General features: G+C 39.5%; 1 protein-coding gene across 1 annotated transcript; it reads right to left on the bottom strand.

The window, feature by feature from the left end:
* On the bottom strand, positions 1–16,199 carry ubl4a (ubiquitin like 4A). The gene is made up of 4 exons (XM_061981764.1): positions 15,995–16,199; positions 6,753–6,858; positions 6,481–6,686; positions 1–423 (listed from the first exon to the last, which is right to left on the bottom strand). Exons 1-4 carry the CDS (start codon positions 16,040–16,042, stop codon positions 313–315), a joined length of 471 nt encoding a protein of 156 aa, XP_061837748.1. The 5' UTR covers positions 16,043–16,199; the 3' UTR covers positions 1–312.
* Between the last annotated feature and the right edge of the window lie 1,576 nt (positions 16,200–17,775).

Here is a 17,775-nt window from a genome sequence, read left to right as displayed (position 1 = left end):
GACTGGAATCACGTTTATTCTGTTCTAATATTGGAATATAAACAGACTATTTACAAATCATACAATGAGATCAAAAAGTACTGACACTGAAAATAAATATCCACACAAGTAAGTGTTCCCTGGGATGTTGTAGCAGGCAAATATGACATGATCGATTCCTGTGTGTTGAAATATTGTGTGATCACCTCTTGCAGTGGCTATCACAGACACCAACTATGTTCTGTGCTCACAGGTCTTTCTTTCACCTCACATGACTGCAAAGTGTGTGAGCTGTGTGCAGCATCCTGGATCAGCACAGTGACAGTGCAGCACTTAGTCCATGTACGACGACGTGTCCATGCCGTCGCCTTCGGGGTAAAGCAGCCTCCCGGCCAAACGCTCGATGTCGTCTAAACTTAGCTGTCGCAGTGAGCGATCGTAGTCCTTCAAATGAAAACAGCAGAGTTTGTGTCAACAACAGGAATCTTTGAAGATGACACTTTGTTGTCGTGGAATACACATTACCGCCACCTACTGCACTGGAGCGTGACTTTGACAAGCACAATATGGAGAAATCTACAAAACCCAAAACCAGTGAAGTTGGCACGTTGTGTAAATGATGAATAAAAACATAATACAATGATTTGCAAATCTTTTTCACCTTATATCCAATTGCTGGCTGAAATAAGCAGAGGCGTCCAATGAAAAGACCTTGCTTGGATGGCAACATATGTTGCTCCAAAACCTGTATGTACCTTTCAGCATTAATGGTGCCTTCACAGATGTGTAAGTTACCCATGCCTTGGGCACTAATACACCCCCATACCATCACAGATGCTGGCTTTTACACTTTGCGCCTATAACAGTCCGTATGGTTCTTCTCCTCTTTGGTCCGGAGGACACGACGTCCATCCATCCATCCATCCATCCATCCATTTTCTACCGCTTGTCCTGTTCGGGGTCATGGGTGTGCTGGAGCCTATCTCAGCTACATTCGGGCGGAAGGCGGTTTACACTCTGGACAAGTCGCTACCTCATCACAGGACCAACACAGACATTTAGACAACATTCACACTCTAGGGCCAATTTTAGTGTTGCCAATCAACCTATCCCCAGGTGCATGTCTTTGGAGGTGGGAGGAAGCCGTAGTACCCGGAGGGAAACCATGCAGTCACGGGGAGAACATGCAAACTCCACACAGAAAAATTCAGAGCGCAGGATCGAACCCAGGACCTTTGTATTGTGAGGCAAATGCACTAACCCCTCTCCACCGTGCTGCCCTGACATGACGCCCACAGTTTCCAAAAACAATTTGAAATGTGGACTCGTCAGACCACAGAACACTTTTCCACTTTGCATCAGTCCATCTTAGAAGCGTTTCTGGGTGTTGTTGATAAATGGCTTTGGCTTTGCATAGTAGAGATTTAAATTGCACTTACAGATGTACCGACAAACTGTAGTTACTGACAGTCGTTATCTGAAGTGTTCCTGAGCCCATGTGGTGATATCATTTACAGACTGATGTCGCTTTTTGATGCAGTACCACCTGAGGGATCCAAGGTCACAGCCTTGCTGCTTACGTGCAGTGATTTCTCCAGATTATCTGAACCTTTTGATGATATTACGGACCGTAGATGGTGAAATCCCTAAATTCCTTGCAATAGCTGGTTGAGAAAGGTTTTTCTTAAACTGTTCAACAATTTGCTCACGCATTTGTTGACAAAGTGGTGACCCTCGCCCCATCCTTGTTTGTGAATGACTGAGCATTTCATGGAATCTACTTTTATACCCAATCATGGCACCCACCTGTTCCCAATTTGCCTGTTCACCTGTGGGTTGTTCCAAATAAGTGTTTGATGAGCATTCCTCAACTTTATCAGTATTTATTGCCACCTTTCCCAACTTCTTTGTCACATGTTGCTGGCATCAAATTCTAAAGTTAATGATTATTTGCAAAAAAGTTTATCAGTTTGAACATCAAATATGTTGTCTTTGTAGCATATTCAACTGAATATGGGTTGCAAATAATTGTATTCCGTTTATATTTACATCTAACACAATTTCCCACCTCATATGGAAACGGGGTTTGTAGTTGAGACATTATTTAAGATGGCTGACATTTCTTTCTGGATGTTACACTAAGTATGAGAATGTGTGAGCTGCTGACTGCTTTTCTTTACTTACATAATAGGTCTCGTATTTGTAAATTTACACAGCGTTTGGATTTTTGGCAGAAATATCTTCTATGGAAGTTTAAAGTTTTTAAAGGAATTATGGAAATAAATAAACTTTTCTACGAAATTGTCATTTTTTTGGAAAGGGTGAACACGCAGAAAAAAAAATAAAAAAAAAAAAATTATTATATATATATATATATATACACACACACATACACACACACATACAGCATATATTACACACATACACACCGGCCCCCAGACACATTTTTTTCTCTCAATCTGGCCAACCGAGTCAAACTATTTTCCAGAGCCTGTGTTATGTCATTGAGTCTTATAACATAAAAACTGCCCACAAAGCAAGTGTTGAACGGACTGGCTGCAATAGCGAAAACACACAAAACGGGAGGAAAACTCCAGGAAAAAAGGATGAAAAATGGTATTCCTGGCCAAAAAAAATTAAAGATTAGTCAAGTTCATGTACGCAGAGGGGACGTGCTGCCGGATATCAGCACTTCAAGGAGAGAAAAACGGGGGCATGGTCGTGTGAGCACCACAGTGCAGACCGGAGCAGTGATTATTGCAGTACTATCTACTTCACTAATTTATGTAGTTTTTACAGGCGCTAGGAATTTTCAAAATGGGGTCCCAGGGACCCCATCAAGTCATAACATTTTTGGGGTCCCACTTTTTTGTAAACGTTTTGAAAACAAATGATAAATGTATGAATTATCCTGTTATATCTCACATTCTATATTGTTTTGGAAAAAGGTTGTCGTAATAGTTAACTCATTTTAAAAATAATATAAAAGAAAACTCATTTTTATTCATATGTAAATTTAATCAGGTATAAACATTTATTCACTTTCTTCTTTCCTTCATGGATCTAAACTTTACCACTGCCGGTAGCTTTTTCTATATTTGTATTTAATAAGTTGTAGGTGTATTTATTTCAGTATAAAAGTGTAAAACGTTTTTTGCTTTGGTCATGAATTTATGATAATGGTGTGCCAGGGCATACATGCATTATTTATTTAACGCTTAAATCTCTAGAGTCTACATCAACTTCACATCTACCCCTCAATTCTAAGTAGTTTAAAAAAAAAGTTTTTTGTTTGTTCGTTTTCTGCCCTTTTTGTCAAAGTCACAGAAAATATGCAAAATCTTCCAGAAAAAATATTTTTCATAGTGGAATATTTGATGTGAAGTAATCAGAGCCTTGGATAGGTCAATAATTCATAAAAACATTGATTTTGATTCAATATTATGTTTTGAGCAATGACAGTTTTAAAGAAAAAAAGTCAGCATTGCTACTTTTTTCTAAATTACATTTCACCTGTAAGCTTTTTTATTCCACTTTAGTTACGTTTTTGTTTATCTTAATAGTATTTTTAGAATGTGCTGTGGGCCTTTAAAACATTAGCTGCGGGCCGCAAATGGCCTCCCTGTTATAGATAATAAAAACATTTTATCATATAAATCTATGGATAAAAAGTCAGCATCGCTGCTTCAGTAAACAATGATGGTGATGATGTCAGCGATGTGAGCGACACTTGCTAACTTGTCAGCCACTTCTCCAAGAGACTCCTTTTGAACACTCCTCGCACATTAACACTTCAAAAGGCACATATCTGTTGACCTGCAAACTATGCTTTTGGTCTGGTTAGCTTGAAGCTAACATCTAGCCTGTCTCCATCCTGGAACAATGTCGATGTAGCGGGGGATAAAAGTGAAGTTTCCATGGACTCACAAAGACTAAAACAAGTCATTTACTGGAGACATGGCACAGGATGAAGTTAAAAAGGTTGACTTTAGCAATACCTGCAATAGATGCAAACAATCGCCGGCTGATCATGTCCATATGTTTTGGTCCTGCTCTAAACTATGTTCCTTTTGGGAGGACATTTTTGACACAATCGGAAAGGCATACGGTCAAAACTTTTCCCCTAACCCATTATCAGCCATTTTCGGCATATGCCCTGATAACATGTGTCCGGTACCACTAAAACGCGCTGTTGCTTTTACGACCTTGCTCCAAAAACGATTCCCGGGCGCAGCACCGCTGCTGCCCACTGCTTCCCTCACCTCCCAGGCGGTGATCAAGGGGATGGGTCAAATGCAGAGGACAAATTGCACCACACCTCGTGTGTGTGACAATCATTGGTACTTTAACTTTAACTTGCTGGCCAGGCGATTGATCTTGTTGGCGATTGGAAGTTGGCTCGCCCCCCCATCACACGGCCGTTGGATTAGAGAGGTTCTCTACAATCTAAAACTGGAAAAACTTGGGTTTTTGCTAAAAGGCTCTGCTCAAGCATTTCAAAGCTCATGGAGTCCCTTCTTGTTGTATGTCAACTCTCTTGACTTATGCCCAGATGCAGATGAGGAATAATCTCCCTTTTATTTATTTATTTTTTTCTCCCTTTCTCTCTCCTTTCAGCCTCTAATGTCTGTCTCTGGCTTTGTATGGGTGTGTGTGTGTGAATGTTGTGTTGTTTTTGTCGTCTTACTTGTTGTATGTTTGTGCCATATGTCCCTTGTATGACCTGAGTGGGGTGGGTGGTTTGGGTTTCACGGGAAGGGGTGTTAGAATTTACTGATTTTAAAATTGTACTGTTCCGACTTGCACGCTTTTCTGTCTATTTGAAAATGTCAATAAAAAGAGTTGTATTAAAAAGGTTGACTTTTCCTGAAGGAATCAATGAAGTACTATCTACCTACCTATCTTTACATTCACCTTAGTGTTTACTATCAAGTCTTTCTTTTGACAGCCCCTCGCGGTAAAGTTGTCCGAATGCAAACTGAGGCAGTGCTTGTCATTGATAAAACTTTAAGCGAATCAAAATTGAAGACCAATAAAATTGCAATAAATGGGGAAGGAAATTTGACCCGGCAAAAATAAACAAAACTAAACACTGGCGGAAAGCGATAATCGATCAAAAAAAAAAAAAAAAAAACCAGGCGGAAAAAATAAATACAAATCTGCGTCCTGGCTTCCAGGATTGCTCATCCTTTCTGATTTTGATGTGTAAAAAGACACAAAAAGTGTGTTAACGCTAGGGCTGGGCGATATATCGATATGCGCGATATATTGCGGGTTTGTCTCTGTGCGATATAGAAAATGAATATATCGTGATATTCGAGTATGCGTTCTCACGCAGTTGCTTTTAGCTGCTGGCATTACACTACAGGCTCTCCTCGCTCTTTCCTGTCCCTCCTTCTCACAGACAGCAAGCGCAGCTTCTACACACGTCACATACTGTCACGTCATACGTCACATATGTATACGCCCTCGCGCAGCAAAGAGGTAGCAGCATGGCTAACGTTAGCTGTGATGCTAGCGGTAATACGAGAGAAAGAAGGTGCGAATCTGGTAACAAATGAAGGAATAATTAATTCCCCCAAAAAACAGCAGGGGGTCCATCGTCTGGCGGTGGTTTGGCTTCAAGTGGGAATATGTCGAACAGACAACCGTAATTTGTCAAGTGTGGGGTGAAAGCGTTGCTATAAAAAGTAGCATTCTACCATCGTAGTCACGTTCGTTGTGTCCTTGGGCAAGACACTTCCCCCTTGCTCCTGATGGTTGCTGGTTAGCGCCTTGCATGGCAGCTCCCGCCATCAGTGTGTGAATGTGTGTGTGAATGGGTGAATGTGGAAATACTGTCAAAACGCTTTGAGTACCTTGAAGGTAGAAAAGCGCTATACAAGTATAACCCATTTATCATTTATCATTTATTACTGCTAATATGTAGCATCATTTCAAAAGTCACCTGCTAGAGAATGAACAGTGCTTACTCCGCATGTCAACATCTCCGTTCGGTGCCACACGTCCACACGATCAAAATGCAGAGGCAAACATTTCCAGAACAACACCGTATGAAAAAAATAGTGATTTTTTAGTTGTGATTTCCTTCTCTGCATGAAAGTTTTAAAGTAGCATATATTAATGCAGTATGAAGAAGAATGTTTTAATGTAGACACATAGAATCAGCATACTGCTGTGATTATATGCATCAAGTGTTCATTTAAGGCTAAGGCAAAATATCGAGATATATACCGTGTATCGCAATATGGCTTTAAAATATCGCGATATTAAAAAAAGGCCATATCGCCCAGCCCTAGTTAACGCCAACACTGTTTAGTGCTACACACTGTTATCAGTTGTGTATATATAGTAGTTGTGTATATATTGTATCTGCTCATGTAGTTCTGTTGTAGTTGTGTGAAAAAAAAGAAAAGATAAAAGAAGGCTGATACACGTCAAAATGGCAGATATCGGCGCCGATAATCCCTATTAGAAACCAGGTGTTGCATGTTTGAATACCTTAATCAGCTGTTCATGGACTTTTGCAGCATCTGCAGGACTGAAGTGTTTAGCAAGGATGGTGGACACGCTCTGCCACACTCCTCCACGTGTTGTGCTGCTGTTGGCCGTCATCCCTGAAGACCCCGTCCTCTCTCCCGCCGGACGGATCACTAGATTTAATTTGGCTTCTGGCCCGATGGAGTAGTCGCTTAGTCGGTGCTCGTCTACAAGGAGAAGTGGTCATCACAAACTGGGTGGCATCAAGTGTAAAAAATGGAAAACAAACCTACCAGCCAGCGCTTTGCCTTTATAAAGCAAGCGCTGCTGATTGGCCGCTATGTTGAGACGTTCAGAGACAAGTTCTTTCACCGTGGAAACCTTCTCATCTTCTTTCACCTGAAACATGGCCACAATATGCTTGAATCAAAAACAGGCTCACACTGCTCAATTCCACAACAGTAGGTATGGATGCTGACTTTTGGACCGATACGGTACCAATACCCGGTATCTGGGAATCGACACCGGTACTCAACAGTACCAATTTTTGGTACTTGTGTGTTTGTTAGTAAATGTTAATTGTTTGATAATAAAACTATGTTTTAATGTCATATTTAAAAATTAGTTAATTATGGTCACTAAGCCAGTGTTTCCCACACATTCATTTATTTGTGGCGGCCCGCCACGAAAGAATTACGTCCGCCACAAATGGATTTTTCGGCTTTTGACTCGCTCGACCGCTCATAAAAGCAATGGGACTGTCTGTGAATGTTGCTTGTAGTTACACCTCCGGTGCAGTAGGTGGCGGTAGCCTACTATACATCGTAACTCCGCCAATAGCACTTAATTCACCTGGTGGGCCAGAAGAAGAAGAAGAGCGACGGACGGGATCAAAATATTCGCCGGCTACTTTTCATAATGATGGCGCTTCCTACGTTTCTACCTCAAACGTCCAAAAGCTGCTGAAAGCCTTGATCCAGGATGCCATGGGGAAAAAAACTTAAATGGTGCCTTTTGGCGATAGTTAGCAGCTTGGTGGCTCATAGCCGGCTAGCTTACGCTTGCTAGCATGGTAGCATTGCTTCATTTTTACAGGTGTTATAGGTAGATAGTAGTGATGGGTCCGGCAACACCGATGCATCGGCGCATGCGTCGAGCTCATAGAGCGAAACCCTGTGTCGGTGCGCGTACGGCTTTTAGAAAGTCACGTGATCGATCATGAGCTGTTTTGGTCACGTGACCGATACGCGATTTGTGTCGCACTGACGCCTCCTCTGTGCCCTGTGGCGGCTCTTTTCTACAGCCGGAGAAATAATAACTAAGAAGAGAAAGCGTCTAAAATTGAATACGTTGGAAAAACTGTTTTTTTTTATTAATAAAAATGTGTAAAAAAAAAATAAAAAAAATTTCCAGGTCGACAAGCATCCTCATTCACAACATGTTCTCTTAGATTTCCATGTTATGATACATGTTGGCATTATTTATTGACTGTATCTAAAAAAGACAAAAAATATATTTTTATTTAAATGAAGTTATGAAATAATCCTAAATGAAATACAATGACTTGGTTTATATTATTGTATATACTAGGTCAGTGGTTCTCAACCTTTTTTCAGCAATGTACCCCCTGTGATTCTTTTTTAAATTCAAGTACCCCCTAATCAGAGCAAAGCATTTTTGGTTGAAAAAAAAAGATGAAGTAAAATACAGCACAATGTCATCAGTTTCTGATTTATTAAATTGTATAACAGTGCAAAATATTGCTCATTTGTAGTGGTCTTTCTTGAACTATTTGGAAAAAAAGATATAAAAATAGCTAAAAACTTGTTGAAAAATAAACCAGTGATTCAATTATAAATAAAGATTTCTACACCTAGAAGTAATAATCAACTTAAAGTGCCCTCTTTGGGGATTGTATTAGAGCTCCATCTGGATTCATGAACTTAATTCTAAACATTTCTTCACAAAAAAAAAAATCTTTAACATCAATATTTATGGAACATGTCCACAAAAAATCTAGCTGTCAACACTGAATATTGCATTGTTGCATTTCTTTTCACAGTTCTTTTTGACAGACATTTTAGTGACAAACCTGAGCTTGTGCTTCACGGAGTTTATGAACTTACATTCATATTTTGTTGAAGTATTATTCAATAAATATATTTATAAAGGATTTTTGAATTGTTGCTATTTTTAGAATATTTTTTTAAAATCTCACGTACCCCTTGGCATACCTTCAAGTACCCCCAGGGGTACGCGTACCCCCATTTGAGAACCACTGTACTAGGTCATAAAATCAGTGTCAGTTGAGTCGGTCCATAGGTTGCCTGTAGGGATTTTTAATGTCCAGCAGATGTCAGTATTTAGTGACACAGTATCGACACCGTATCAATACAGTTTTGCAATGTGTCGAAACGCTTCATGAGGCCTCATCAACCCATCACTAGTAGATAGGTTATAGCTGCATCGCTCGCGGCTCGTCATATATTTAACGTTAATCCGCGATTTCACCGAGCGTTTCACCGACGATGAGCAGCTTGACGCTGCTTCATTAACACCGCCGCTGTTTGACTCGGGGGCCGGGCAGACGCACGTAGTAACAGTCACGTGTTTTCATACCGACGAGCTAACATGTCCAGGTTATAACCCTGTTGTCAATAAACACACATGGACTGAAGCTAAATTGTCCACTACAGCATGTGAATGCAATGAAAAGAATAAAATCTGAGCCAACCAGCTGTTAAAATGTTGTCCAGGTTAATGTTTTGGCCATTTAAGGGCCTTCATTTCAAGATTTCAACTGTGATCGGGCTTTAAACAGGTGGCTGACCTGTTCAGATGAGTGTAACTGCTACTGGTCAAATAATGTGAAAGAGCATTTAATTTTACATGTATCCAATGCCATTTAAATGTAATTATAGATAATAATAATAATAATAATAATAAATACTGTGTAGTGTTGTAAATAGTCAACGGGAAGAATTTTAGTAAGATATAAGCCATGAGCACTACACAGCCAGAAAAAAACCTAGGCAGGACAAGTAGAAATATTGGGGCAAGTAGATTTGAGAAGTCAGGCAAGTAGAAAAAAACCTTAACGTTGAACCCTGCATGTGTTGAGCTGCTGCCGCTTAAGGTTAGACGGCACTGTACATAGAGCGGTTCTGCTCGTTAGTAATACATTCTATTGTTGGATGTTCACTCCTTCACACAGATGAGTATAGAAAAATATTTTCAACGGCCGAAAAGGGCTTGACTTGGAGAGGAGGTAGACCTACAGTCCGGACCACAGGTGCGACCAGTTCAGCAGCAGCGGGTGGAGGAGGAGGAGGAGGTTGACTGACTGTGGCAGGACACCTCTGCCTCTGTTTCACTTCATGTTGCTGGTAAATAATATGGTTGTAGTAGTAGGCTAAAGTTAAATTATTTAGTATTCACTAATTAAAGGGGCAGAGCTTTAAGAGACATTTAAGCTTTTATATTTGATAAGATATATTTTTTGTAAGAACCACAATTAATAAATATATTTCAGTGAATCACTAATTGTTCAAATCTGTATATAAATATGTACATAAAATGTTGTAATTATATTCCAACTCCGCGTTCTTCTTGGTCATCGCCGCTGCCGCCGCCGCCACCCCCGGCCCCCCGACCACACCACCACAAATAGATGCCTGTCCTGTGGGAAACACTGTAAGCTGTCCAGTTTTATTACATTTGAGTCTCATTTGCAATGCAGTTGTACTTCCAAGACATTAGATGGCAGTAGTGTATAGGCTATCAATGGTATGTTGTCTAAAAAGTACTTTTTTACGGGGCGCCAAATGCGTTACATTGCGCCCTACAAAGTGGTTATTCTGTATGTAATGTGCTTATTACACAACAACCGTTTGCACCATTAATCTAGGGTTGTACGGTATACCAGTACTAGTATAGTACCGCAATACTAATGAATCATATTCGGTACTATACCACCTCTAAAAAGTACCAGTTCTCCCCCCCTCCATTTTTTTTAAAACGGGCATTTTCGCGCGTCATCGTCACGTCGTGACATCGCTGGTTTTATAAGCAGAGGAGCATGTTCGGCAGCACACACACACACACACACACACACACAGAGTACTTACAAGCAGACACAGTGTGTAGACAGAAAAGGGAGAATGGACGCTTTTTGGTGTAAAAACTAAAGATAAAGGTGAAGTTATAACACTAAAACACCCTCAGGAAGAGGTGCTTTAAGACATGGCTAGCTAGCACCTAACATCCATCTGCAGTACTTCTAAATCACTAATCCTTGTCTCCATGGTGACAAATAAAGTAAGTTTCTTACAAGTACCATTATCACTGGACGACGAGGAATAGCTAAACATGTTTCACTACACACCCTAGGAGGATACAATAGCTCACCGCCGTCACAATGTAAACAAATGCCATGGGTGGATCTACACCTGACATCCACTGTAATGATACCAAGTACAAGAGCGTATCTAGTTGATACTACTATGATTACATCAATATTTTTTACTGTCAGAAAATCTTTTTTCCTTTTATTAAAATTCATATTATGTTTATAAAGTCAGGAAATATGTCCCTGGACACATGAGGACTTTGAATATGACCCCGACTTAAACAAGTTGAAAAACTTATTCGAGTGTTACCATTTAGTGGTCAATTGTACGGAATATGTACTTCACTGTTCAATCTACTAATAAAAGTTTCAATCAATCAATCAAAACCAATGTATGATCCTGTAACTACTTGGTATCGGATCGATACCTAAATGTGTGGTATCATCCAAAACTAATGTAAAGTATCAAAGAAGAGAAGAATAAGTTTTAACAGAAGTGTAGATAGAACATGTTAAAACAGAAAATAAGCAGATATTAACAGTAAATGAACAAGCAGATTAATAATCAATTTGTACAGTTTGTCCCTCATAATGTAGACAAAATAATAAGTAGATAAATGACACAATATGTTACTGCATACGTCAGCAGACTAATTAGGAGTCTTTGTTTGTTTACTTACTACTAAAAGACAAGTTGTCTAGTATGTTCACTGTTTTTATTTAAGGACTAAATTACAATAATAAACATATGTTTCATATACATTAAAACATTCTTGTTCATACTGTATTAATATATGCTCATTTTAAACTTTCATGCAGAGAGGGAAATCACAACTAAGTTAATTTAGCAAAACTGTATTTATTAAACAGTTATTAAGCAGTGGCACAAATATTCATGTCATTTCCAAAACAGAAAGTGCAAGATTGTCAGAGACATTTTAAAACAAGCTATAAGTGCACTTTTGTGCATGATGACACACAAGATATTTCAATAAGTGTCACATAAAAATGAGCTGCATATCAAATAGTATATGTCCTACGGTGTTGATGTGGAAATAGTTGCTTCGGCATTTAGTTGGTGTGGCACCGAACGGAGATGTTGACATGATGTAAAGACATATTCCCGCTTGAAGCCAAACCACCGTCAGACGATAGACCCTGTGCTGTTTTTCTTGGGAATTAATTATTCCTCCATTTATTACCAGATTCGCACCTTCTTACTCTCGTACTACCGCTCAAACCACACCGTTAGCTGTTAGCATCACAGCTAACGTTACCATGTCGCTACCTCTCGCTCCGCGGGAGCGTGTGACGTTGCTCACGTGACAGCATGTGAAGTATGTAAGAAGGTGCGCTTGTTTTAAGTCTCTGTGAGGAGGAGAGACAGGGAAGAGTGAGAAACGCATGCAGTTTAATGCCCCGCAGCTAAAAGCAACTGCGTGAGAACGTATACTCGAATATCACGATATAGTCATTTTCTATATCGCACAGAGACAAACCCACGATATATCGAGTATATCGATATATCGCCCAGCCCTAGTTTCATGTACCCTATGATTTTTTGTTCAAATAAAGCCAATAATTAAATGATTTGTGGTCCCCTTTATTTAGAATAGTATCGAAATACATTTTGGTACCAGTACCAAAATATTGGTATCGAGACAACCCTCGTGTGTAATTGCTGCTGGCTGGATAGATGCAGCGGTCAATCAGCGGGTTTCGTTCTTGATCGTGCAACCGAGTAGCGACCGGACTGCAATTTTCAGAGTTCAACTGCGTTGGCGTTGATTTTATCCCCACTGTCTATCTGTGTTGGCCCTGTGATGAGGTGGCGACTTGTCCAGGGTGTACCCCGCCTTCCGCCCGAATGCAGCTGAGATAGGCTCCAGCACCCCCTGCGACCCCAAAAGGGACACGCGGTAGAAAATGGATGGATGTACACCAACACTGATGATATCATCACCACTGTACACCAACACTGATAACGTAGAACACTTATCCAGAATATTGACATTTGGGTGATTGACCAAGTACTCGCGCCACAAATCTCTGACATTTTCCAAGTTTACACTCAACAAAACTCCCCTGCAAAGCATCTAAGGTGAGTAAAGTGTTTATTATAACTTAGGTTATACATTTATCTGTGAGTCTGGCAAATATCTTTTAAATTGATCGAGTCGCAAACTGATTTTCGGATCCGCCGATTGCCTGGTCGCTTGTGATGTGACTCACAAGTAGCCATGTTTACTTACATTTTGCCTCACTTCCAACGCTCATTTCATAAATGTAATGGATTAAAAACACACCCGAACTGTGCTTTATGTTTTCTTTACTTTGTATTAAAACAAGTTATGGCGCGTGTTTACGTCCTGGGATCTTAATTTGCTTATTATATGCATTTAACATGATGTTTAGATCATGTGATTGGCAACTTGGCCATTATTTTGTAAACATTGCTCATTTGCTTTCTCAGTTTTTGAAGTTAATTTGTTTAGTAGATTCATTTTAGCACAATATATATATATATATATATATATATATATATATATATATATATATATATATATATACACATATATATATATATATATACATATATATATATATATATATACTAAATAGTCTTATAAAAATTTACTGTGTGTACAAATTACAACAAATCACTTATCTACTGGATGGATGTCATGTGATTCTGAGTTGAAATGTCATCTTAATAATAATATTCATTGTAGTTTTCAAATTTTTGTTATCCTCATATGTACCTACTTTGTTGTGTGGTACTTTGGAAATAATTATTCAAAAATAATTATTACATAAGGAAATCTTTTTCTGTTTCTTTGTTTAGCAAGCTTTCCAATGATACCAAGCTTTTTAGAATGGGGTAAATATTAAGAGAGTTATTAAGAAGTTGCATTTTCAACAGTTTTTCCTTTCCTAATATTTATCACAGTAAAATTATACTTTTATCACTGGAATCTTTACAAGACCTGTCGGATAATACTGGTTTCATGTAAATTAATTAATCTGTGAATTGTTACACGCATACTGTAAATATAACTAGGAAGGACACACCCAGGTCAGAGCTAATGCACACTATTTTTGCACCTAGAAGTGAGCTTTGAAACTAGCTTTAGTACTTTTACACAATCCGTGCAGCCAAACGTCAAGACAAAATCATACAATACACAATAACAGCACATACTAATGTTACTAGCATACAATACACAATGACAGCAAATACCAGCGTTACTAGCAAACAATAACAGCAAATACTAATGTTACTAGCATACAATAACAGCATATACTAATGTTACTAGCATACAATAACAGCAAATACTAATGTTACTAGCATACATAACAGCAAATACTAATGTTAATAGCATACAATAACAGCAAATACTAATGTTACTAGCATACCATCCATCCATTTTCTACCGCTTATTCCCTTTTGGGGTCGCGGGGGGCGCTGGAGCCTATCTCAGCTACAATCGGGCGGAAGGCGGGGTACACCCTGGACAAGCATAACTAGCATACATTACACAATATCAGCAAATACTAATGTTACTAGCATACAATACACAATAACAGCATCTACTAATGTAACTAGCATACAGTAACAGCAAATAATAATCTTACCAGCATACAATAACACCCAATACTAATGTTACTAGCATACAATAACAGCAAATACTAATCTTACTAGCATACATTACACAATAACAGCAAATACTAATGTTACTAGCATACAATAACAGCAAATACTAATGTTACTAGCATACAATAACAGCAAATATTAATCTTACTAGCATACAATAACACCATATACTCATGTTACTAGCATACAATAACACCAAATACTAATCTTACTAATGGGTTGTACTTGTATAGCGCTTTTCTACCCATCAGGAGCAAGGGTGAAGTGTCTTGCTCAGGACACAACGGACATGACGAGGTTGGTACTAGGTGGGGATTGAACCAGGGACCCTCGGGTCGCGCACGGCCTCTCTTCCACTGCGCCACGCCGTCCCACTAGCATACATTACACAATAACAGCAAACACTAATGTTACTAGCATACAATAACAGCATATACTAATGTTACTAGCATACAATAACAGCAAATACTAATGTTACTAGCATACATAACAGCAAATACTAATGTTAATAGCATACAATAACAGCAAATACTAATGTTACTAGCATACCATCCATCCATTTTCTACCGCTTATTCCCTTTTGGGGTCGCGGGGGGCGCTGGAGCCTATCTCAGCTACAATCGGGCGGAAGGCGGGGTACACCCTGGACAAGCATAACTAGCATACATTACACAATATCAGCAAATACTAATGTTACTAGCATACAATACACAATAACAGCATCTACTAATGTAACTAGCATACAGTAACAGCAAATAATAATCTTACCAGCATACAATAACACCCAATACTAATGTTACTAGCATACAATAACAGCAAATACTAATCTTACTAGCATACATTACACAATAACAGCAAATACTAATGTTACTAGCATACAATAACAGCAAATACTAATGTTACTAGCATACAATAACAGCAAATATTAATCTTACTAGCATACAATAACACCATATACTCATGTTACTAGCATACAATAACACCAAATACTAATCTTACTAGCATACATTACACAATAACAGCAAATAATAATGTTACTAGCATACAATAACAGCAAATATTAATGTTACTAGCATACAATAACAGCAAATACTAATCTCACTAGCATACAATAACAGCAAATACTAATCTTACTAGCATACAATAACAGCAAATACTAATCTTACTAGCATACAATACACAATAACATTAAATACTAATCTTACTAGCATACAATACACAATAACATTAAATACTAATCTTACTAGCATACAATACACAATAACATTAAATACTAATCTTACTAGCACAATCTGACCCGTTAGCCTTTGTTTCGTTTTTTTGACTAGCAATATGCGTCAAAATCGTTCACCGCCGAGTAACGATGGGCCGTACGGCGTCACAACGTGTAGAACATAGATCAAAAAATGATCTTATAATCACATTAACGGTCAGATAATACAAAAAGTGTCTCGACACGTGACAGGACCGTTATATTAACCAGTTTGCCGCAGCTAGGCTACAAGCTAACATGCTAATAGGCTTTCACTTACGTGTACGCTGCATTCTTTCCCCTGTAGCGGCTTAACAGTAATGATCATTTTTAAACGTATTCCTGGACAAATCAAATATAAATCTATTTCGATCAGGCAACACAATAACGTGGCTAGTGGTTTAGGTACAGGAAACTTATTCTTCTTCTTCCTTAACAGCCGATGTTCAACTCCTGCCTTTAAGCGCCCCTAGCGACTTCTAGTGGCCTCTAATGGCCGGGCTGTATTAATGCCCCTAGTGGCCAGGCTGTATTGATGCCCCTAGTGGCCCCTAGTGGCCAGGCTTTATTAATGCCCCTAGTGACCAGGCTGTATCAATGCCCATAGTGGCCAGGTTGTATTAATTACTCTTAAGGCCCAAGCTGTTGGTTTACATGCTTTTTTGATTTCTCTTTGCTATTTGGGCTTATTGGACCCTAATTAGAATTAAACACTAAGAATCATCTTTTTATATGATGTACTTAGTCCATAAGTAGCAAACGTGTACTTAAATATACCATATTGTTAAATGTAAACATTGTATTTGGAACGTCTAAAGGCTGTAGGTTGCTCCATGGTATTTATAATGCATCAAATGCAATAAAATGCCAATTGACTGATTTAGAGTTACATTACCTTAAATATTCGCTGTTATATTTTACATATATGTACATATACATATATGTATATATATATATATATATATATATATATATATATATATATATATATATATATATATATATATATACATATACATCAGTGACGTGCGGTGAGGTTCATGACTGGTGAGGCACTGACTTCATCACAGTCAGATTTACAAACATATGAACCCTAAAGACTAAAGAGTATCTTATTCACCATTTGATTGGCAGCAGTTAACGGGTTATATTTAAAAGCTCATACCAGCATTCTTCCCTGCTCTGATGTTTGTGCTTACGCGCCAAACAGCAGCTCAGAGTACCCATCCTTTTTGGATTCACTCGAGGGAGTACTTGAAAGTGCTCCCCCGGGTGATTCCCTCGTTCTACTGGGGGACTTCAACGCTCATGTTGGCAACGACAGTGAAACCTGGAGAGGCGTGATTGGGAAGAATGGCCGCCCAGATCTGAACCCGAGTGGTGTTTTGTTATTGGATTTTTGTGCCCGTCACAGATTGTCCATAACGAACACCATGTTCAAGCATAAGGGTGTCCATATGTGCACTTGGCACCAGGACACCCTAGGCCGCAGTTCCATGATCGACTTTGTAGTTGTGTCATCGGATTTGCGGCCTCATGTTTTAGACACTCGGGTGAAGAGATGGGCGGAGCTTTCTACCGATCACCACCTGGTGGTGAGTTGGCTGCGATGGTGGGGGAGGATGCCGGACAGACCTGGCAGGCCCAAACGCATTGTGAGGGTGTGCTGGGAACGTCTGGCAGTTTCAATTCCCACCTCCGGAAGAACTTTGAACATGTCACGAGGGAGGTGCTGGACATTGAGTCCGAGTGGACCATGTTCCGCACCTCTATTGACGAGGCGGCTGATTGGAGCTGTGGCCGCAAGGTAGTTTGTGCCTGTCGTGGCGGTAATCCTAGAACCCGTTGGTGGACACCGACGGTGAGGGATGCCGTCAAGCTGAAGAAGGAGTCCTGTCGGGTTCTTTTGGCTCATAGGGCTCCTGAGGCAGTGGACAGGTACCGATAGGCCAAGCGGTGTGCGGCTTCAGCGGTCGCGGAGGCAAAAACTCGGACATGGGAGGAGTTCGGGGAAGCCATGGAAAACGACTTCCGGACGGCTTCGAAGCGATCCTGGACCAC

The sequence above is a fragment of the Nerophis lumbriciformis genome, linkage group LG24, assembly GCF_033978685.3.
Source record: "Nerophis lumbriciformis linkage group LG24, RoL_Nlum_v2.1, whole genome shotgun sequence".
Taxonomy (NCBI): domain Eukaryota; kingdom Metazoa; phylum Chordata; class Actinopteri; order Syngnathiformes; family Syngnathidae; genus Nerophis; species Nerophis lumbriciformis.
Note: the sequence above shows the minus strand (reverse complement) of the source record. Positions and strands in the feature narration are given on the sequence as shown.